The sequence below is a fragment of the Balaenoptera ricei genome, chromosome 12 (assembly GCF_028023285.1).
Source record: "Balaenoptera ricei isolate mBalRic1 chromosome 12, mBalRic1.hap2, whole genome shotgun sequence".
NCBI lineage: Eukaryota > Metazoa > Chordata > Mammalia > Artiodactyla > Balaenopteridae > Balaenoptera > Balaenoptera ricei.
The window spans coordinates 52,918,927-52,943,293 of NC_082650.1; the positions used below are offsets into that span (position 1 = coordinate 52,918,927).

The window sequence follows — 24,367 nt, forward strand, 5'->3', positions numbered from 1 at the left end:
TTTTTTTGCAAAATGATGGCATTGAACTAGATCCTTTCTAAGGTCCCTTTCAGCTCTCAACTAAATCTAAGAAATTTCTTTAAATAATCTCTTAGGCAAGAGATGCATTATAAGAAAATATTTATCTCTATTAGAAGCTAAATACTGTCTTTGACACTTAGAAATAGAAAAGTCTTGCTCCCAATGATGGAAGACAACTATGATTTGTTATTATCACATGTAAAATTATAGACAGGTTTGCGTCCCATCTACCCTTTTGATTTCCTGCTTAGGGAGAGTGAGAATTAATGACCGGAAAGGAAGGGAAGAGGGGATCACATACCCTTAGCGCCCATTCAACATCACTGCGAAGCCAAGAAGCACAGCACCTCTGGAATTTTTCATATCAGGCCCTGCTACCCCCTCCAACTTCCCCGTCTTCCCCAAATCTTAAGATCGGACAGCTCTCTTCCATCGCACCCTCAGGTGTACACACACTATGCACTTTTGTAAGAGGCAGTTTAGAGCACCAGGCCAGACCAGAAACAGATGAAAAATATTTGTTAAGCAATGTCTCCATACTAAATTCTACAGATCCCTCCCTACCTTAATTTTAAATTTAAATTTGTAGCTGCTGAAAAATAATGATCAGGTAAAAATACTGATAGTGAATGGGTGATTCACCCTAGGGAGGTGAAGTCATTACTCAGCTATCATTTTGATTCCTAATAGAAGAAGGTAGAATCCTTCAGAGAATCACAGAGCTCTGACTCTCTCAGGGAGTCCAGAGGCTATTGCAGGTCAGCAAACTTTATTTTTAATGATCCTTTTAGTTTTCTGCTGCCATTATAAGTCACCTGAAGAAATAAGAATTATGATTATTTTTTTCTTGGCTATTTCTGAAAGTACTGAAATGTCACTTAGGCTTGTGACATTCTGACACTGTCATAACCATCCATAAAATACCTTAAGTGAACTACATATTACCAGTGCTAAACTATAACTCAGTTGTCCCTAGATATCCTACTTTTACTTCTTATTCAAAAAGTGAAACAAAAATTTCCAGGCAAGGCTGATGTGCATGAATATAACACATATATATTCTTAAACAAAAGAGAAAGTGCACATTCAGAGAGTCCTCATTAATGCCACGTGATATTTTTCTAATTATTTAAGTTATTTTGAGTTGTTTCAAAAGGAATAATACAACATCCTCTACCATAGAGGGTGTAGAGTGTGGGCATTTGAAAGGACTCTATGTGAGACCACAAAGACTATGAAATCGCTCTCAATATCTCCTAAGTTAAAATATTTCTTAAGGTTTTCTGAGCACTTAAGGAAACAAAGTGCTTGACTGTAGGAGATACAGCAGTAAATTGCCTGACGGTTGTCTTGGCCTTGTTAAGAGAAGCACACAAATATAAGGAATACTGTAATTGATGCCAGTGGGGCAGCTCAGAGGAAAAAGAGTTTGAATCCAGTTGGAAAAGTCAAGAAAGGGTTTATGAAGTAAGGGATATCTGAGATAGTCCTTGAAGAAGATCTTGACAACAAAGATGGGAATAAGGGCTTCCTACACAACAGAAACCATGAAAAAGGGTTGCAGATGGGTAAGCATGCAGTGTATTCAAAGAAAAAAGAAGTATTATAATTTGGATGGAAGGTGAAAAACATGGGGCAGTATAAGAATAGATGAAGAATTGCCAAAATAGTACATAATGACTATACTTAAAGACTTTGGTTCAAACAAAAACATGTATAGCAATATTTACAAAAGCCAAAAAGTGGAAACGACCCAGTGTCCATCAAATGATGAATGGATAAACAAAATATGGTATATCCATGCAATGGATTATTATCCAGCCATAAAAAGGAATGAAGTATTGCTACATGTTACAACATGACAAAAATGTTCTGGAACTAGATAGTGGTGATGGTTGCACAACATCGTGAATGTATTAGATGTCACTGAGTAACATAAATTCACATTTATGTTATGTGAATTTTACCTCAATTAAAAAAAAGGATTTTGGGATGTTTGTAGAAAATGAACTTGATTCAGAACTCATGGAGCAGAAATTGAAGTTTCTGAGCCAAGTATTGTCAGGGTTTGAAATGTGTTTTAGAGAGTTATATCTAACTACGTTATATAGAATCAGAAGAACAAGGAGATACTATAGAAAAGGAGATCAGTCAGGAGGTTGTGGGGAATCTGTTGATAAGTGCAGGGAAAAAGTCCTAATCAGAGTATTGGCCATGAGAATGGGAAGGTAAGGAGGTTAGGTATAAAATTCACTTCAGAGAGAAATTATATAGGACCTGAAAACTGATATGATAGGAAGAACCTGGCAGATGTCTACTGGGGAGGGGTGGTCAGAGGCCAAAATGAGGATTTTGAACTTGGATAACAGAAAGAATTGTGCCATAAATAAAAACAGGAAAGTGAAGTGGGAACATTGGTATAAGTTTGATTTTTGACATGGTGGCTTGAGATACACTGTCAGGGTTGGTGGACATCACCTTGGGACCTGGCCACAGGAGGAAACAGCTCAGTTCTCCTGTCAGCCTCATTTCCTTGCTCATGGCTTTCTGAGATCTGGGTAGATTTTTTTTCTTAGTCAAACTGTAATTTTATATTTCACGTCTCTTCCGGATTCCAAGAGTGCCTAGTAAGGAAAATGGATTATAAGCGATAACAAGACTTCTGCTTGAGGGAAAAAAATGGGGCTGGAGGATTCAGACTCCCTGACTTCAGACTATAATACAAAGCTACAGTAATCAAGACAATATGGTACTGGCACAAAAACAGAAATATACATCAATGGAACAGGATAGAAAGCCCAGAGATAAACCCATGCACCTTTGGTCACCTTATTTTTGATAAAGGAGGCAAGAATATACAATGGAGAAAAGACAGCCTGTTCAATAAGTGGTGCTGGGAAAACTGGACAGCCACATGTAAAAGAATGAAATTAGAACACTCTCTAACACCATACACAAAAATAAACTCAAAATGGATTTGAGACCTAAATGTAAGACCGGACACTATAAAACTCTTAGAGGAAAACACAGGCAGAACACTCTTTGACATAAATCACAGCAAGATCTTTTTTGATCCACCTCCTAGAGTAATGGAAATAAAAACAAAAATAAACAAATGGGACCTAATGAAACTTAAAAGCTTTTGCAAAGCAAAGGAAACTACAAACAAGACGAAAAGACAACCCTCAGAATGGGAGAAAATATTTGCAAATGAATCAATGGACAAAGGATTAATCTCCAAAATATATAAACAGCTCATGCAGCTCAATATCAAAAAACAAACAACCCAATCTAAAAATGGGCAGAAGACCTAAATAGACATTTCTCCAAAGAAGACATACAGATGGCCAAGAAACACATGAAAAGCTGTTCAACATCACTAATTATTAGAGAAATGCAAATAAAAACTACAATGAGGTATCACCTCACACCAGTTAAAATGGGCATCATCAGAAAATCTACAAACAACAAATGCTGGAGAGGGTGTGGAGAAAAGGGAACCCTCTTGCACTGTTGGTGGGAATGTAAACTGATACAGCCACTATGGAGAACAGTATGGAGGTTCCTTAAAAAACTAAAAATAGAATTACCATATGACCCAGCAATCCCCACTACTGGGCGTATACCCAGAGAAAACCATAATTCAAAAAGACACATGCACCCCAATGTTCACTGCAGCACTATTTACAATAGCCAAGTCATGGAAGCAACCTAAATGCCCATCAACAGACGAATGGATAAAGAAGATGTGATACGTATATACAATGGAATATTACTCAGCCATAAAAAGGAACAAAATTAGGTCATTTGTAGAGACATGAATGGATCTAGAGACTGTCATACAGAGTGAAGGAAGTTCAGAAAGAGAAATACAAATATCGTATATTAACGCATATATGTGGAACCTAGAAAAATGGTACAGATGAACCGGTTTGCAGGGCAGAAATAGAGACACAGATGTAGAGAACAAATGTATGGACACCAAGGGGGGAAAGTGGCAGGGGAGGGTGGTGGCGGTGGGATGAATTGGGAGATTGAGATTGACATATATACACTAATATGTATAAAATAGATAACTAATAAGAACCTGCTGTATAAAAAAATAAAATTCAAAAATTCAAAAAAAAAGTGATAACAGAACTTCTGAACAGAGAGAGATTTATCATGTAAATAATAAAAGCCCCCTCCCCTTTTTTTAATGGGTTACCATAGCCTTCTGCATCTGTCTATTTCTTCCTCTTCTCGCATCAAACCAAAGGAAGAGAATACAAGAAAGTTAATTCCATGGAGATTGAAATTTGCCTCCAAAAACTAGCTTTCCCTGGTGAAGGAGATGGTAAAATCAGGTACCCAAGCAGTCCAGTTCTGAAGGGTGTTCACTTCCTTGCAGATGCCTTCTGTGCTCTCTTATCAGTAGGTAAGAATGGTCAAGATAGCAAAGAAAAGGCTTGCCCCTTTCCTTTATATTCTGACACCTTTCCAGCTCCGTAACTGGAGAGCCCAGCAAGGATTTCTTCTCCTCCCAAACCAAACTCAGCTAGCTGGCTGCTTCAACTTGGGGGCTAGCAGATCTAGTAGATATCTGATTTTTGACCTTTTAAAATCCTCATACAGTATACCAAAACAATTCTGGGATGTGTCCTTTCTCCCTTCCTCTGTCCACCAACAAATCTTACATATATATACTAAACTTACATATATATACTAAACTAAACTAAACTAACTAAACCTCTTAATACCAATGCAAATGCAAAGAGAGTTTGTTTTCAGTAAGACCTGTTTTCTCTAAAGGAATTGATGATATTTCTTCCAGTACCAAGGCAGACCTTTAAAATATCATTATTTTTCTTAAATATCATTATTTTTGTAGCCACCAATATAATATTTTACTCAAAGAATCATTAGTGAATAATTGGTTAAAACAATTAGATGAATGGTTAGTAGGGAACTGAATATTCACAGGGACTCAAAGCACCCTACAGATTACTTATTGAAGACAAAGGGAGCAAGTGAACACACTTAGTCTCACCAATAACAAGACAACTGATATTGTATGACTCCTGATGTAATGGAGAAGTGTACAGCATCATCTATGTAGGAGTCTTTTCAAAAATATTTTAACCTGAGTCTAATCATGTGAAAACAATTAGACAAGTCCAGGAGAAGGGACATTCTGCGGGGCAACTGACATGGATTCTTTTAAAAAATGCCATATTATAAAAGAAAAGGTGGTGGTGTGGAGAATGTTGTAGATTAGAAGAGATTAAAAAGCCGTGACATCCAAAGGGAATGTGTGATTTTTAATTTGATCTTGGATTGGGATAAACATAGCTCTAAAGGACACTACTGGTTGGACCAGAAATTTTGAATACAGACATTATCTTAAATACTATAGTAAATGTTAAACATGTTGAATGTGATCATGGGTTTGTAGTTATGTAGGAGAACACTGTTCTTAGGAGATAAATACTGACATATTTAGGGATGAGATATCATTATGTCTATAATTTACTCTCATATAGTCAGCAAATGATCATCTAGAGAGAAAGCAAAGATGACAAAATATTAGCAACTGATTAATCTAGTTGAAAGGCAAATGGGTGTTCATTATGTTCTTTCAACTAAAAAATTGGAAAGATAGTTTTTCTTGAAGGTTGAAGAAGAGAATCTTATTTTTTAAATTGTTATTCTAAAATATAGCTGGTAGCATTGGGGAAGAATAACATGATAAGAAGAGATGATCAGTCTCTAGCAATTTCTGCACTCCCTGCTGTGGAATATTAGTTTTCTGCTTTTAGAAAAAGGTTTTTCCATATCCAGTTTTCAAGTCCAGATAACAGTAGTTAGAAATTGGAAGCAGTTCATTTATGTCATCCAATCCTTCTTTGTTACTTGACTTATAAAAAAGCATTTGTTTCTTAAAGTAAAAGACCACATTGTACATCCATTACTTACCAACAGAGAATCTATCTGCCTTTGGTCTGCAGAGACTGGTATATAAACCTTTGGAATTAATCCCTCTGTGCATCCTCTCAATCAGAGCACTGGCTTTGTTTGCTTTGGTGTAGAATATTGTTTTACAGCGCTCACTGTAGCTGTCAGAGGAGGCCTTCAATGTCATGAGCACACTGGCTTGTCTATTTTCACATTTTTTTACGATAAAACAAGGTTCAAACCACACATTCTCTGTGAACTGCTAAAGACTGGGAGAAACTACTTTCTTTTCTCATGACCTGGATTGACAAGAAGCACACCTACAGGAGGCAAAAGATGAGTGAATCCCTTTTAAAGACCCAAGTAATGAAGCCCTCAGGGAATCGCCGTGTGTGGCAGAATTTACAGTGGTTTCTGGAGATGAACAGTGTGGCAGGAAGAGGTTCAGGACTGCTGGCTATTGAAATACAGTCTGCATTTATTTTATATCAGCCTATTTTGGGCCCCAGTGAGAAAGTTATTTTAATATCTTGCTCTGCTAGAAATATACATGGTAAGTGGCAGATGTCAGAAAAAGAGGGTAAAGTTACAGCACTCCATTCTCCTTGAGACTTACGGAGTTTATATAGTTGTTCTCTTTGAAATAAACACTGATGCATACAGAGCATAAATTGAAAAGGATGTTAGACATAGTCCACACCAGTGATCCTCAGGTGACTCAGAATTCAGGGCTAGAGTATTAAGGATCTGCATTTTTAATAGGCTACCCAAGTGATTCTGATACAGCCAGCCCAGCATTTGGGGATGCCTTTTCTGACCCAGTACTCTTACTTTACAGATAAGAAAATGAAGACCCATGTAAAAATTTAAAATTACTTGAGGTATTAACCTATTATGGGCTAGAAACCATATTTTCTGGCTCCCAGCATATCCATTTCCTAGGAGGTCACAGTGCCTCTTAGAGTGGTCATAGTTAAGAGCTTAGGCTACCTGTTTCCCTCCGTAGCAGGGCCTACTTACCACCTGAGGCTTGGGGGAGTACATTTGAAATCTGAGGTCTCCTGACCTCCATTCAGGCTCTTTTCTCTTCAATACACTGATATCAAGGTTGAGGCACTCAATTACTCTAAACCGCTGCATCTGTGAGAAGGCTGGTAGATTATTCTTTTGTTCTATCCTTTCATTGTTTGAGTTTCATGAACTCTTTGAATTTATTTTCTATAGATTCCCTTCTTCAATCTACTTCTAAACAGAAGTTGAGTTATAGAGTCAAAATATGGTACTGTTCAATGCGAATAAAAATTATTTGTAAGGCACCAGATAGTGGCTACACATTAACTGCATACTGACTGAATCTAAACACCCAGCTTTCTTACAACTAGGAGAGAGTAATAGGAACTTTGCTTTGTAAGTTTCCTGAATAAATAGTACATAACCAACACTTATTAAGAAAGCATTTATCCATTTATTCATTCATTCACCAGATATTGACCATCTACTATCTACAAGCACTGATCTAGACATGGAATACTGTTATGATCAGGAGAGAAAATGTCCATACTCTCATGGAGCTTAAGTTCTAGAGGGAGATTGTATGTGAAAACAAGACGATGCAACCCCCTAGAGGAAGATTTTTATTTGTTCTGTTCCTGGCTGTGTCTCCAGTGCCTGAGCAATACCTAACACATAATAGGTGCACAATGGACAATTACTGAGTGAATGAGCACCATCAGATGAAATAGAAACTACAGCCCCTCCCAAATTAACTTTTTCACAAAAAGAAATAGAATTTGGTAATGTTCAATGAGAAATATTACTTATGTAGGGGATAAATCATTTACATTTGTTTCTAATTTGCTGTATTTTATAAACTCTAAAAGCTTTTTGTGAAAAAATTTTTATATCAGAGTGTGTACTTTCAGGCTTGCGTCTGGCATACATAGATACTAACTCACATAGCAGCTGGAAATATATACCTATAAAGATCTAAATGTTTATACTATTTTGTTTTATAAAATAAATGATTAAATGATACTTTTATGTGCAAGCTAAAGCAGTCAAGGATGAAATGGTTTCACAGGACTGGAATGTTTGTTGTGATAAAATAAAAAGAACATTCAGGTGAGCAGCATATCAACAGTTACAGCCTGTTCAGGTGGTAATGGCTGTGGTAATCGTGCTGTCATTTTATGTAGGCTTCTAGTCTCAGCTTTCAAAACATTTAAGAGCTGATGTTGAACAAATAGGGATTTACATACATGGCGTTTCTTTGCCGTCATCCCCAGCAAAGTATATCTCCACTGGGTGAAAGGGGGTGGCCAAGCTAGTAACACAAAATAAAGTGAGAAGGTTTGAAAATAGCTTGTGATTCTGTAAAAATATTGAATCACTATATTGTACACCTGAAACTAAAATAATATTGTAAATCAACTGTACTTCAATTTTTTAAAAAAGGAAAATAGCTTGTAACTGATTAAGCACAAGTACTTCAAAATAATAGAATTCTCTCAGATGATTAGTTTATAAACAAGGTATGTGATGAGACTACTCTATATGTCCTTATCTGTAAACAGCATTACAGTTACTGTTACTACCTGAAAAAACTGAATTATTTTTTTTTTCTGAGACAATTGGGGAAATGGCTCAATACGTCCAAAAGGAAAAGTCCACCTACATCATTGTAAATTATAGTTTCTCTGCACTTTACACTGCAACCTCAAGATATGAAAGGTACTCAACTTTCTAACTTTCAACAGATACCACTTTCAACACTTCTACCATGTCCTTTGTGTTAAACACTGTAAGGGGAGGATGTTGAAAGTGCAAGAATGAAGAGGAGGTGGTTAGAACAGAAACAAGACTGAAAGTAGTGAGGAAATGGCAGATGTGTTTCAGGAATGAGTTGTTTGACAGTAGGAATAATTCCACAGGCGTCCCAGTTTGTGCATCATTGGAAAAGTGCTGTGCCTGAGCAACCCATGCTGATCAGCAAGAGACAGGGAAAGGACGAACAATTGAAAAGGTGGAAAGCTGTTGACCACAGGATCAGCCTCCATGTCAGATATCCCTTAACATAAAATGAATTCGAGAGACAGCTGAGAGTTTGAGAACTTAAAGACTAAGCATATTGTGAAATGCTGCTGCTGAAATTTTGGTCACAAGCCATGGATTATTCATGAGATCAAGGCCAATTCATATTTGCACAATATGAAAGTGAGTAGCTAGGTCATGAGTGCACTATGTAGATGTGCTCAAGGGCTCCACACTGCTCCTGCAGAAGTTATAGAGCGGGGAGAGAGAGATTTCAGTGTAGACAAAACTGTTTTATCTTGGAAAAAGATGTCCATAGACAAACAAACAAGTAAATATGAAATATCTGAGCAGAGAGAAGAATGAGCCTGGTTTTAAAATACCTTCAAGAACCGATTCTCATTCCTGTTGGTATATTGCATCTCAGGACTAATTTAAACCTTTCTTAGTTCACTGAAACTCCTAGATCCCAAAAGCATCTTTGAAGAGCAGATTGAAAACCACGAATTCTTTTTTATAGTATATTTGTTGCAGAGGCCTTTTGTTTCATTGAAAGTGTACAAGTCACAGTTTTAACTGAGTCATTTGTGATAGTGCCAATAGCTATACATACAAGAAAAACAAAATGCAGGCATCTTTGGATAAATTTTTAAAAGATTATAAAGAAGCAAGAAGAGTCAGGACTAATGTTATAAAGATCTCATTTTCTCTCATGAAAGTAATCTGCCCACATTTATTATCTGTATAGTGTCATTTTGGACTCAGGAACAAAATGGTCTCAAGACCTAACCTATTCATAAGTTGAAGGGCTCTTGCTCTGTGCAGAGGTGGCAGGAGAAGTTTTGTTCTGAAGTCCACAAAAAATGAGCTACCTACCAGCAAATACTAACACATTGGTTGTCTCTATTATGTTCAGATTTGATACATAACACTTCTGAGTATATGTTTTCATTTTAAGTTGTTCTTTAATAACTAAAAATAATTTAAAATAAAATTTGACCTCATACAGGATGTCTTCTACCTCCATATTTCTTCCCTCTCCTCATCCCTGGTGACAGTGGGATGGAGGTGGGTGTCTTTTGGCATGATACAACATATTAAAAATTATGCCAAAGGAAGTGGAAAACTTGACCCCATAGATTACTAATTGTAGAGAAGGAAATATGTCATTACAGTGGAACCATCTGATAGTCACCACTTTAACCAAGTGATCAAATTTATAGCATTATTAAGAGTAGGACAGCCTGACATTTGGTGCCTCCCCCATTGATGCAATATGAAGTATATAATATTCCATGTAAAATATTCTTGCCAAAAATGTTTAACCTAAACCTAAGCAAGCTTCTTCAGACCCAGCTTTCAGTTTGTAAGCACACAGGGACAAGTTAAATGACACAATGAAGAAATAATATGACAAATCCAGAAAGAGGCATTTTATACAACAGCTGCCCTGGTCTCCTCAAAAAGTCAATTATTTTAAAAGTTAATGATTTTTATTTTCATTTCTTAAAAAACAGGGAGGGGCTAGTCTAGATTTAAAAGGCGAAACAGAGACATAAATGCCAAGTGCAATGTGTGAATCTTGATTAATTCTAGTTTGAGAAAAAAAGCTAAAATAAAATATATTCTTGGGACAGTGGGAGAAATTTGAACATGGGTTGTATGTCAGATGATATGGCATTATTGTTAGTTTTTTTAATTTGAAAGTGATCATGTATGAGATGTCCTATGCTTACGAGATGTGTGCTGAAGCATGAAGGGGTGAGGGGTCATGGTGTCTGCCACTGTCAAACCTAGAGTGTATATGTGTGCTTGTGGTACTGTTCCTACAACTCTTCAATATGTTTGAGAGTTTTATTTATATGTATATACATACATACATATATATATTTCACTATATACATATATAGAGACAGAGGGGGGGAGAGAGTTGACTTATTCTTTGAGAAGCAAAAGTTATAGAAATACTAAATGATTTTTAAAGAACTAATTAATTTCCCCCTCTTTTCTGTTTTAGGCTCAACGGAAAGGAAGATTAGACTATGCTAAGGTAGGTAGATTTTGTACCTTCTACACAGTTTTATACATTTCAATTTGACGTTTGGTTTTTGTTTATATTTGAAAGGTCAAAAGAGAGTCATCACATTCAAAGCTGATTAGCAGGTAAAATAGGATTCATTTAATGATAAGCTTATTTACTGAATGCCTGTGTCATTCCAGACACTGTTAGATGTTGGAAATACAAGAGTGAACCAGATCAACTCTTTCTTTCATGACATTTACAAGCTAGTGGGGGAGATGGGTAACTAATAAACAACTAAATGGATGCATAATATAATGTCAAATGGTGGTAAGTGTTGTGAAGAAAAACTGCGTAAACACCAACCATTGCTGGAAAGATGCCTTTGGACTATGGAAAACAGCTTTTAGCATCATCAGCTAATACCTGGGAAGCATCATTCAGGGCAGATTTGGATTTCTAAAGGCAGTAGTTTTCATATCACCTGTGGGGCTTTTGAAAACATATACATGCCTGGGTTACCACAGCATAATACCCTCTTCCACCAACATCAAAATCCACTGGTGGGCAGAGCAGGGCGGGGGCAGGATGGAAGAGTTTGAAAAAAGGGTCCACAGATAATTCTGACACATAGCCTTGTTCAAAAACTGCTGTGGGATTTCAGATTTCAGTGCACCGGTGCAAGCCTATGAACACACTTGGGTCACATTCTGTTTTCTCCTGAGGAACAAATGGAATATTTTAGCAGGTGTATGGGATGCATACAGCTGCTTGGCTAAAGGAACATGCTAACCATCTGGTTTTTGCAACAGTCAAGAATAGCCAGAGTGTGAGCACACCTGCACGCCAAAGACAAGGAGGAAGAAGTGGAACCTGTAAGGGCTCTGCTTGCAGTGGGACAACCGAAACCCTCAGTGATCTCTCCAGGGCTGATTCAGAACCTTGCGCTCTCCTGACAGCCCTGAAGTGCACACCCCTGGCTCCATGCCTTTTCCTTGCCTGAAATGCAGGTCCTCCTTTTCTCTTTCTCACAAACTTTTGCATTCTTCCAGAAAAATTAGATTAATAGGAGCACCTCTAAACTGAGGACTTTTATATCCGTCACTCTATCTTAGATGTCTACTTGAGCCTTACACCCAAATGGTCTCCCACAGGCAAAGAAGCTCAAAGTGTCTTAAACTGAACTCAGCATCTTCCCAACATCTCTGGTCCCTTCTTTTTTAATAGACTTTTATTTTTCAGAGCAGTTTTAAGTTCACAGCAAAATTGAGCAAAAAAGTATAGAGAGTTTCCATTACCCCCTGACCCCACACAGGCACAGCCTTCCCCACTACCAGCACCCTGCCGCAGAGTGGTACCTTTGCGAACAATCAGTGAACCTGCATTGATGCATCTTTATAACCCAAAGTCCATCGTTGACATTAGGGTCCAGTCTTAGTGTTTTATCTCTGGTCCTTGTTACTTATTCTGTCTCCTGATGTTGGCACTGTCATCCCACCAGTCAACCGTGTGAGAAACTTAGAAGTCACTCTCAAATGCTCTTACCCCCTCACCCCTATGTTCCATGACCAAGTCACATCAGTTTTATATCCTACATTTTCTTGCATCCAACCCCTCCTCTTGAGCTCTCTTTCATTGTTCATGTTGAGTCTCCTCATCTGAACCACTAAGAAACCTACTGACTGGTCTCTGTGCCTCTCTTTTGTCCCCACAGATCCATCGCCAGCCAGAATGTCTATCTAAACCACAAATCTGGCAAACATTCCAGCTTAAAACGCTTCCTTGGCTCCATGTTGTCTATAAGGCAAATTCAGAGCTTGCTAGAGTGGCATATAAAGCACTGTGGTCTCATCCCCTGGAGGGACTCTCCAGCTTTGTGCCCTCCTACCCTGTGCTCCAGCGGCACCAAATTACATAAAACATACTGTTTCTATTCTCCGTGCCTTGACCCATGCTGTCCCCTCTGCTTGGAATGCAGCAGTGTCCCCCTTTATCTGGCTACCCCTGCCTCTTCTGTAAGGCTTAATGTAGGATCATCTCCAAGAGGAGGTCCTTCCTGGTTCCCTAGGCTGGATGAGGGCTTTCCTCCATTCTCTAACACACTGTGCATCTCTCAGTCATTGCACTCAACTCTGTTATTCTATAATGACCATTCATGAGACAGATCATAGACTGTAAGCTCTTTGAGGGCAGAGACAGTATCTTATTTGTACGCTTGGTGCCCAACACAGTGCTTGGCACTTGGTAAATGGTGAGTGAGTGAGTGAGGCCATAAGAAAATAGAAGACCCATGAAGTTAGTTACAGGAGATATTCTGGTATAGGGTTTTTTATTTCAATCAGAGAGGAAAGGAAAGCTTTTGACACAAGTTGCAGGTATCAGCAGGGATAAGAAGATTGCTTGGGAAGGTTGTAATAAACTAGCTTGGAGATAAATGCTGGGATTTCACTGTGGTAGTAAAGGAAATAACTTATAAATGAAAAAGTAAGGGAAATGACATCATGATTTGGCAATAGAGTGATTATTTTTCATTGATGCTTATTTATGACTCAGAGAACTCCTTTAGGATTTCTTATTGCAGAAGCACCTGATAGTGGAAGAGACTAGAAGAAAAGAAAAGAATATGGGGCACAGATAGAACACCCTGAACCGAGCAATGGCTCTGTTACCAACTCACTGCAAAATCTGTTATCAGCCACTTAACCTTTTTGGTCTTCCCTCAGTTTCCTTAGTATAAAAGGAGCAGTTTAGAATAGTGCTGTTCTACTCTTTAGGCCCAAATTCAAGAGGAGACATTCTTTTTTGGGGGAGAGGGGACATTCTTATCTTGTGTACTACTGCAGTCCACATTCATTCCTTCATCCGCTTCATCCGCCCAAGCACTGTGGATCTGATATTTAATGTGTGCGAGGCGCTGCACTGGGGCTGACTACCGCCATAACCAGGACTGACTTAGACCTTCCTATTGAAAGTCCACCTTTTCTCTGTTTTTTCTCTCTTTAACATTTATCATAATCTAAAATTATCATTTTTATTTAGTTGCTTGTTTTTTCTGTCTTCTTCCGCTAAAATGTAAGAGCCCTGAAGGCAGGGCCTTCAATGGCCTTGTCCATGGTTGCATCGTCTGTACCCAGCACAGGCTTATATATAGGGGTGCGTGACAAATACGTATGGATGAGTGCTGCATTAATGCGATGCTAGGGGAAGTGCAGGAAGCTAAGAGGTCTGGAATTGGGGTTTGTAGACTCAAATTAGCCATTTAAAGAGTATATTGACTATATAACACAGTTCATCCCTATGTTCAGCAGCCCTAAGTTTGCCTTCCCAAGTGCCCAGTGACATTTCTCATGCCAATAAACAGAAACCCACCCTGCTAGAGTATGTGGTGCTGTGCTGATATTTAAGGGATCTAGGCGATTAACCCAGACCTATCATCCATACATAGACCCAAATCCAAGTACCATGGGTAAAAACGATTATATCCATCCCTACCAAGTGTCGGGGAGATGTCTGCACGGTCCAGCTCACAGTATTGTCTCTTACGTAGCATATCATGGGTCCATGATGTGGTCCTGGTGCTCATGCTGACTGATGCAGGCATCATGCTAGGCAGCTTAGGACTCCCCTGGTAGGTTTATCTGTAAAACTACGTTTTGTTTTGTTTTTTTAAGTTTTGGCTGCGCCAGGTCTTAGTTGTGGCACTCAGGATCTTTGTTGCGGCATGTGGGATCTTTAGTTGCGACATGTGAACTCTTAGTTGTGGCTTGCATGTGGCATCTAGTTCCCCGACCAGGGATTGAACACGGGCCCCCTGCATTGGGAGTGTGGAATCTTACCCACTGGACCACCAGGGATGTCCCTCTGTAAAACTACATTTGAAAAACTCAGTGGCCGTTTCTGGAGAGTGTCATGAAATGTATTTATTGCTGGAGATATCTTTATTTCCAAGTGGTGAGTGTTTTCTCAAAAGCCAAATTTTATCTGAAAAATCAGATTTTAAGAACCATAGAAAATTATTTTGGCCGTGTGCTCTATGGCTTTGTATACCAGCTCTCCAATTCTGTCAGTCTCAGAATGGCGAGGAAGCAGGGGAGAGAGCAGAAGTGGCGATCAAAATCAGTCTCAGCTAGATCTCGAGAGTGCCTGTCACATTCAGCAAAACAGTGGTCTGTCCTCAAACACTCAGAAAAGAAATTGAATTACTTCTTAATTGAGTTCCTGTGGTGATGGAGCCTGGATGTGAATGCTTTACACTGCTGCACTGCCTTTCATCTAAAGATATCAAAGCACTCAGCAACTATTCATTCATTAGGTCTCTCCCGCCTCTGGAAGGTGGTTAACACCAGCACAGGAGCACTCTAGCTATTCCTGAAGCTCATCCACCCAGGGCTGGGGAGGAATGGAAGCTGTTTAACTGTAAGGCAATTCTACCCAGCTTCTAAAATGAAAAAAACAAGAAGTATCTCACTTACCTAGTTAAAACTGCAGAAGTCTTATTGGACAGAATGTAATTACCAGAAGTGAATTGTGACCAAAAAACTGGTGCCGACAGTTTTGCTCATATGCGCGATGCAATGGGGATCTTCATTACAGTGATTGGTCTGCAGCCCTGAGTGTGTATCTCTCATGGTATAGGGAACTAGTCCATGTTCCCTAGGTTTCTGGCCCCAAGCAGATTGAGTTCAGTGTTAGAGGGAAGAGTGCCACCTATTGAATTGTAGAAATTCATGGGCGTGTGTCAGGACCAGTGGAGAAGTTTCTCAGGCCACATTCACTCTTGGTTTGCTATGGTAACTAATATATATGTCTGAAGGAAAACGAGCATGTTGACTACTCTCACTTAGAAAAACATCTACAAACGTCTGTGTATTTTCCCCAGCTGGAGCTGAGCGTATGCCGGTAGTTTAGCCTACTGCTACTTGAAAGAAGCATGCTGCTCAAAGACTGAGGCAGATGGTATTTTTACCACTTCAGGCAAAACATGGCACCTATGGTTTGGCTTTCTACAATTTTAATTTTTTAACACTTTCAAAAAGGCTGGCTTAAATATCTCCATCACAGAGATACAGACTTTTTCTCAATTTCCTGTTAATAATTGCTTCAGGTATACAAATATGAATAAATATCACTTGGTCAAAACCAGACTGTCAGCCACGTGGGCCGGCCTCCTGCTTATTCTTCCACAAGTGCCTAGGACTGGGCCTTACATGGGCTTTGACAGTCATGCTGATTTTGACACAAAGACTCTAAATGGTTTGCAGGAGCTTTCTTTGTATCCATCTCCAGTCTTTACTGTGTAGTTCGTATAATTTTCCCCTTGACTCAGTACAGAAAAGAAAGTTGTTTTTCATGTCTTCTTACTGAGGTTCACTCGAAGCACAGAGAATTGCTCAGGGTTAAGCACTTGGTAAAGAAAGATTTTGCAGGTGTTGATTTATCAGGCATCCAGTTCTCAGTCAAACGTGAGAGAGGTTTTTTGAAAGGAGTGGGTTTTTGCCGTGCCCCCTCTCCTGGAATTTGTTCAGGGTCCCAGAGTAGCGCATTCCCCTGCCTCTCGGGCACAGCGTCTAGAGCCCCTGCCCTCCTCTTTCCTCCCTGCCCTCAGAAGGCCCTGCACATTTTGTTTTATTATAAAACGCATTTGCATAGGGTACACATTAAAATTCCCTTCCCAGCAGCAAACCGTGCTGTCCACAGACATTTGCATTTGCATGATCACATATCATCATTTCCCTTTAAGAAGAAAAAGAGTCTTTCCTTTCCAAGGCTTGCCCTTTAGCCATTTCTTCTCATTTATTATCCATAGATTGCTTCAGCCATTTTGCTGCCTATTGAATCCAAAATTCTTTTTTGAACCTTGAGTATAGTATAGGAAATTTTCTGTAAGTATTACTGTCCTTTGTTTACTGACAAAGCCAGACTCTTTTTTTTTTTTTTTTTTTGGCAGACAATTTTTTCCTGCTTGTTCTTTCCCATAACCCTAGCTAACTGGCTCTGAGAATTTTTCACATTGGCACATTTAGAGACCAGATGTTGCTGTGTTTTCTCTTCCCTGCACCCCTTTCTTGGGCAGACGCTCCTTCTCCTACCCTGGGACTTTGCACTAGCTCCTTTGGTAAAATATTCCAAACAGCACCACTGTATGCACTGAATCTGTCATGTCTTCTAACCTCTTGAAGCTGTCTTAACATTTAGGATTTCTGTTTTAGTGATAATTATGGAGACTATGTAGAAGCATTGACATTCCCCTCTCCCATCTTTTTTCATTAAGGACTTGTGGTCCAATTAGATGAGATGTTTATAATACAATTTAAAGGAAAAAAATCCAAATCCAAATACCATTATGATATGGATGCAGCTATATGAAATTTTATATGCTTTATAAAGACTGGATGACAACGTGTAAAAATGTAAATAAGGGCATTAAGGTAATACATCTGAGCAGGGTTTTTTTCTGAAAGGTATCTGTTTTAAAAGTGTAGACTCTGATTTGAATTAGAATTTTTCCAGATTACAACCTGAGCTACTGAGAATTAAAAAATTACTTGCCTGAACTCATGTTTTTAGTGACATAACCAGCATTTAATTCTAGGCTCCTAAAGAATTGCTTCCTTCTATGGCAATAGAAGGAATACACTGTTGGAAAATGTGGGGTTTTTAAAAAATTTTTTTTGATTGAAGTATAGTTTATTTACAATGTTGTGTTAGTTTCAGGTGTACAGCACAGTGATTCAGTTATATATATTTAATTGAATATATGTATACATATTCTTTTTCAGATTCTTTTCCCTTATACGTTATTACAAAATATTGAGTATAGTTCCCTGTGCTATACAACAGGTCCTTGTTGGTTATCTATTTTATATGTAGTTGTGTATACGTGTTAATCTCAAACTCCTAATTTATCTCCACCCCTTCCCCATTGGTAACCTTAAGTTTGTTTTCGGAAATGTGATTTTTTTTACACTGGGAATTTTTGTGTGAGGGCTGAAGTTGTGGTTGAGGTGCTGGGGAACAGTTGAGGAAGACAGAAACGTCATACACCGAGCCCGCAGTGCAGGCGCTGATCTGGTGACCTACCCACAGCAGAGGGGTGGGTGCTGGAAGACACTGCCAGAACAGCCATCTGAAAGTTTTAAATCCTCCACTCCTTGTTTCCTTAAAAATCAGATAAAACCAGTTGTTTTTCTTTTGGCAATCACATTTCAGAAAAGGGGGATATTTTCTGTTTTGGGTTTCTTTTTTTTTCAGCAATAATTAATAGGTTTTGTTTAATCTTTTTTTCAAAACAATTAATTTACTAAAGCCAGTTTTTGCAACCACTGCTTTGATTCCAAATCTCCTTCAAAATACAGTTATCAATGATGGAAAAATAATCATTGATCAATTTCTGTCTGTAATAAAGCAAAGAAGCTTTTGTACCATGTGAAACTTTTAATCAGAAATAAATTCTAGGACTTCCCTGGTGGCACAGTGGTTAAGAATCCGCCTGCCAATGCAGGGGACACGGGTTCGAGCCCTGGCCTGGGAAGATCCCACATGCCGTGGAGCAACTGAGCCCGTGCGCCACAACTACTGAGCCTGTGCTCTAGAGCCCACGAGCCACAACTACTGAAGCCCACGCGCCTAGAGCCTGTGCTCCACAACAAGAGAAGCCACCGCAGGGAGAAGCCCGCGCACCGCAACGAAGAGTAGCCCCCGCTCTCTGCAACTAGAGAAAGCCCGCGCACAGCAACAAAGACCCAACGCAGCCAAATAAATAAAATTAATTAATTAATTAATTAAAAATAAATAAATAAAATAAAAAATAAATTCTAATTCCACATGCAATAGTCAGTATCTTGAGCCCGAGTTGTGCCTTATTGTGAGCCCTCAAGTCTTTTTGCAAAACAGTTACCCTCTGGACATTCATTCATTCATTCCCCATTATAAAGCTAGTTCTTTTCCTCCTTAAGTCTCTGAGTGTATTATTTTGCATTTGTCCCCAGTGACTATCATCTTGCCCTGATGATCTATTCCACTAATATCTTAATGTTATTTTAAAATTAGATTCTCGTTCTCTGAGGTGTTAACAATCCCACACACCTCAATGGCATCAACAGATTTAATGATCATAATCTCTAGTCCCTTGTGGACCATGAATAAAATTATTAAATGATAAAAATAAGCCTCTTTATGACATCATAAAATATTGCCACTCTCTCAGTTGTTCACCCAAGTACTATTGATACGCTTTAATTTTTATTTTATTTTATTTTTTAAAATTTTATTTATTTTTTGTCTGCTTTGGTTCTTCTTTGCTATGCACGGCTTTCTCTTGTTGCGGTGAGCGGGGGCTACTCTTCGGTGCGGTGTGCGGGCTTCTCATTGTGGTGGCTTCTGTTGTTGCGGAGCACGGGCTCTAGGCACGTGGGCTTCAGTAGTTGTGACACACGGGCTCAGTAGTTGTGGCGCACGGGCTTAGTTGCTCCGCGGCATGTGGGATCTTCCTGGACCAGGGCTCGAACCCGTGTCCCCTGCATTGGCAGGCGGATTCTTAACCGCTGCGCCACCAGGGAAGCCCTATTGATACTCTTTAAATTCAATCCTCTAAGCAGTTATAAATCTTCTTTATTTTTCTTCAAATCATTTATTCCTAACTTATTGGTCTTTCATCTCTAATTTTATATATAAAATATTATTTAGTTTATGACAATAGTATTTATTGGGGCAATCTCTCCCATCCTTAGATTCATCTTTCTGAATTACTGGGTCCTGAAAAATTACATGTCTGCATAATATCTAACATTTTTCAGGAAGCTAAGGCAAACTTAGATTGTTGATGAAAACCAGTTCTTAATTGTAAGCCTGGAATCGAGTCTGGTTTTGCACACCATTATACCCTGAGGGCCTAACACAGTTCCTGCCACATACTGGGTGCCCAATAAATATATGCTGAACTACTGTTGAATGAATGAATGAATAACCCAAGATGTGCCAGATGTTTGTGCCTATATTCCTTTTAATTCATAAGACATATTTGACTCCATCTTTGCTCCTCTTATTTCTCCCCAAGTATATATATATATATATATATATATTTTTTTTTTTTTTTTTTTGCTACTTTATTTATTTATTTATTTTTGGCTGTGTTGGGTCTTCGTTTCGTGCGAGGGCTTTCTCTAGTTGCGGCAAGCGGGCGCCACTCTTCATCGCGGTGCGGGGGCCGCTCTTCATCGCGGTTCGCGGGCCTTTCACTATCGCGGCCCCTCCCGTTGTGGGGCACAGGCTCCAGACGCGCAGGCTCAGTAGTTGTGGCTCACGGGCCCAGTTGCTCCACGGCATGTCCCCAAGTATATTTTTAATCAAATGGTTACCTCCTCAATGCCATATACTCTCTGGGTTGAAACAAAGATTCAATTAGGGTAACCTTTTGAATCTTAGTTTAGAAAGCTAACTACAGATGCCCACCAGGCTGGTTCTGTGGGTAAATGCTTTGCACAGTGGGGTGGCTGGATTCAATTATTGTTCCCAGTTTGTGGTATCAGGAGCCACTTGTGCACAGGGAGAGCCTGTATGACTTTATGTGGAGGATTGATCCTTCTGTCCCCATAGAGGAGCCTGCTTAGCCCACGGAACAGTTTTAAGTAGAGCTGAAGGGAATGCTGTCTCTTTCCCTGTCATAAAAAAAAACAGTGGAGAGGCATGAGTTTTCCAAAAAGAGAATGAAAAGGGAGGCACCTCTGTGTTGATGTTGAATGTGGTTTTTAGTCAGAAGTCTTTGTCATTACCTTAGATTGATATTTTCAAACTCATTCACTAATCCTACAGGCTGATTTTTTACAGAATTAAGGATTTTAGTCAAGATGTCTGATCTTTCAGAAAGCTGTAATTTGTTCATTTGGTACCTCTGAAGACATTCCCTCATGTTTCCTAAGCAGTGTCTGCAGGCACTACTCAGCCTCCCCAATGACATGTGAGACAGAATATTGATCCTGGATGTGCTTAACCACCTTTCTGAAATAGCAAGGAGGCCATGCCACCTCGATTTTCAAACAGAATTACTGAGGTAACAGTAGAGATCACAGAACCTGTAACATAGGTCGGTGATGTGTACAGTGCTCCTAACTAAAGATTACGGGTGAGTAGATCCTTTCTTTCCCCCAAGTCCTTGACTTTTTGGATTGATGAAAGATCTTACCTATCCACCAGATAGTAATAAAAGCCAAAGATGTACCTCTGAAGATTGATTCCTGCGTGGTGCAATGGTGCAATGGTGCCCCCTATGGAAGGTCTCCCTGTTCTAGATCTAATGAAATTATGCTACCTTTTATCTTCATTCCTGACGAGATTTGTGTGCACCTGTTAGGAAAGGTTGTAGGCCTTTTGACGTCCTGTGATCTCTGTCAGATGCATGCCATCGTACGTGTGTTTTTCACTGTGCACTCTGTTCAAGACACACACTAAGCACTTTAATCAAGTGGTTCTATCAGATTCTGTCTCTGAATCCCTTCATTTTATGGAGAAGAGATTGAATAAGCTAACAGCGTTCACAGTTAACTATCTCACAGTCATGATTCCACCTGAGTCCGCTGACTCCACACTGTACTCTTCACTACCATACTGCTTCCCAAGGTGCTTTAGACATGCTACAAAAAGAAGTAAGAGAGAATTTGTAGGCAGGCTCTGGTCTTACAAAAATCCAGAAAATGGTATGCATTACTCTGTAATCTAACATAATTCTGGTCTCAAAAATAGTGATTGTCTAGTAAGTGACTGCCTTATCATTTATTTGCTGAACCAGTACAATGATTATTGTGATTTTTTTTAAGCTGGTAAGCATTCTTCACTCTTTCAAGAAAGTTTTGTAGATATAACCATTTAAAACAAGTTCTTGATAAAGCAACTATACTCCAATAAAAATTAATTTAAAAAAATTTTTTTAATAAATAAAAATATAAGGCTTCCCTGGTAGCACAGTGGTTAAGAATCCACCTGCCAGTGCAGAGGACACGGGTTCAAGCCCTGGTCCAGGAAGATCCCACATGCCATGGAGCAACTAAGCCCGTGCGCCACAACTACTGAGGCTGCACTCTAGAGCCCACGAGGCACAACTACTGAGCCCGCACGCCACAACTACTGAAGCTCGCGTGCCTAGAGCCCGTGCTCCGCAACAAGAGAAGCCACTGCAATGAGAAGCCCGCACACCGCAACGAAGAGTAGCCCCTGCTCGCTGCAACTAGAGAAAGCCTGCGCACAGCAACAAAGACCCAATGCAGTCAAAAATAAATAAATAAAATAAATAAATTTATATAATAAATAAATAAAAATAACACAGGTTCTCAGGACTTCCCCAGCAGTCCAGTGGTTAGGACTTCACACTTCCACTGCAGGGGACACAGGTTCGATCCCTGGTCAGGGAACTAAGATCCTGCAAGCCATGCAGCGTGGCCAAAAAAAAGTAAATAAAACAAGTTCTCATTACTGTTCTCTTGAGGAAGGCAAGGATCTATGTTAACAAATACCCTAGCACCATAACGTTGAGCCCTCCTACATCTGGAAGAGGTGTTAATCCTGCAGATATGATTACAGTTACATGGCACAGAGTAACAGCGTCACCCCACACATTGATTGCTGCATTTGCCCCCAGTCTGATGCAATCTGCCTGGAAGGCATGGCTGAGGTATACATTGGTTTCATTGTCATTGCTCTCAGTAGATGTAGTTTTCTAGTTGTATGATGTACGTTCTAGTGCTAGAAATCATAAATGAGTTTTGATCTCATCTTGTGTCAGGATGCATGTTAGGATGTCAAGAATCTAGGGTCACGTGGATGGTGTTGGCGGTGGTAATGGTAGTTTTAAGGTAATTGATCCCCAGGTATCAGCAGATGAAAAACCTGGACATGAGGAGGATTTAAGAAATGTATAAGATATGGACTCAAGTAAAATAAGAGAAACCCAAATTCATTCTTGCATAGTTTATGTATTCCTCAAATAACCCCCAGGACTGTTAATGACGTGCATGCTCTTGTCCCACAGTGTTCTTTTTTTTTTTTTTAAGAAGAATAGAGGACAGCCAGTTAAGTTTTTTTTTTTTTTATTTTTGGCTGTGTTGGGTCTTCGTTTCTGTGCGACGGCTTTCTCTAGTTGCGGCGAGTGGGGGCCACTCTTCATCGCGGTGCGCGGCCTCTCTCTGTCGTGGCCTCTCTTTTTGCGGAGCACAGGCTCCAGACGCCCAGGCTCAGTAGTTGTGGCTCACAGGCCTAATTGCTCCGCGGCATGTGGGATCTTCCCAGACCAGGGCTCGAACCCGTGTCCCCTGCATTGGCAGGCAGATTCTCAACCACTGCGCCACCAGGGAAGCCCCCCACCGTGTTCTTTTTTAATTAAATAACCAGCATTGCATTTGTCATGAGATTGCAGAGCTTACTATTTATTGATTCACTCCTAAAAAAGCTACAGGCAAGAGTAGCTCATTGCTGCAATCTACAACCTATGATATGTTTTGCTTATTGAAATTCTGGTACAGAGTTTGCTAAAAAGCTTCATGGTCCCAGTTTTGCTTTTTGAATTTCAATGTATAGAATTAAGTTTTTCTTTGGAATATAGTACTAAAATTAAAAATTAGCTTTTTGAGCCAGGATATAGATAAATCAGTGATTATTTATAAATCATTATATTTTCCTTCAGAAGGCATGATAACCAAGAAGCAAAGATTGCTTTTCCTCTGGAATTAAGCCTCAATTTAATATAATTCCATATTACTAACTTCAGATACCCTACGTATCAAATGTTAATGAAAGTTTATAAGTTAACTTTTAAAAACTAAACTAAATTATACATTTATTCCATTTAATTACATTTTGAAATCAGGCACATCTACTCATATCGTGAGCTACAAGGTTGACTTCTGTTTCTTTTTTTTTTTTTTTTTTAAAGATTAGTTTTGTTTTGTTTCTTTTTTTAATACTTTATTTATTTATTTTATTTATTTATTTATGACTGCGTTGGGTCTCTTCGTTTTCGTGTGAGGGATTTCTCCAGTTGCGGCAAGTGGGGGCCACTCTTCATCGCGGTGCGTGGGCCTTTCACTATCGCGGCCCCTCCCGTTGCGGGGCACAGGCTCCAGACGCGCAGGCTCAGCAGTTGTGGCTCACGGGCCCAGTTGCTCCGCGGCACGTGGGATCCTCCCAGACCAGGGCTCGAACCCGTGTCCCCTGCATTGGCAGGCAGACTCTCAACCACTGCGCCACCAGGGAAGCCCTTGACTTCTGTTTCTTAAGTAGCAAGCATAACTTTGCCTGAATGCTCAGCCACAGAGTCAACAGTTTAGGTCAGTTTTGATTATGGTAGTAAAATGTTTTTAATGAAAATATCTGTAA

General features: G+C 39.4%; 1 protein-coding gene across 3 annotated transcripts in view; it reads left to right on the top strand.

The window, feature by feature from the left end:
• The window catches only part of PDSS2 (decaprenyl diphosphate synthase subunit 2), a 263,549-nt gene that overhangs the window by 215,952 nt on the left and 23,230 nt on the right, over window positions 1-24,367 (top strand). For all 3 annotated transcript variants that reach the window (XM_059941480.1, XM_059941479.1, XM_059941481.1), the window contains one exon: window positions 11,003-11,035. In XM_059941480.1, the coding sequence (XP_059797463.1) occupies window positions 11,003-11,035 (33 nt within the window). The remainder of the gene's footprint in view (window positions 1-11,002; window positions 11,036-24,367) is intronic.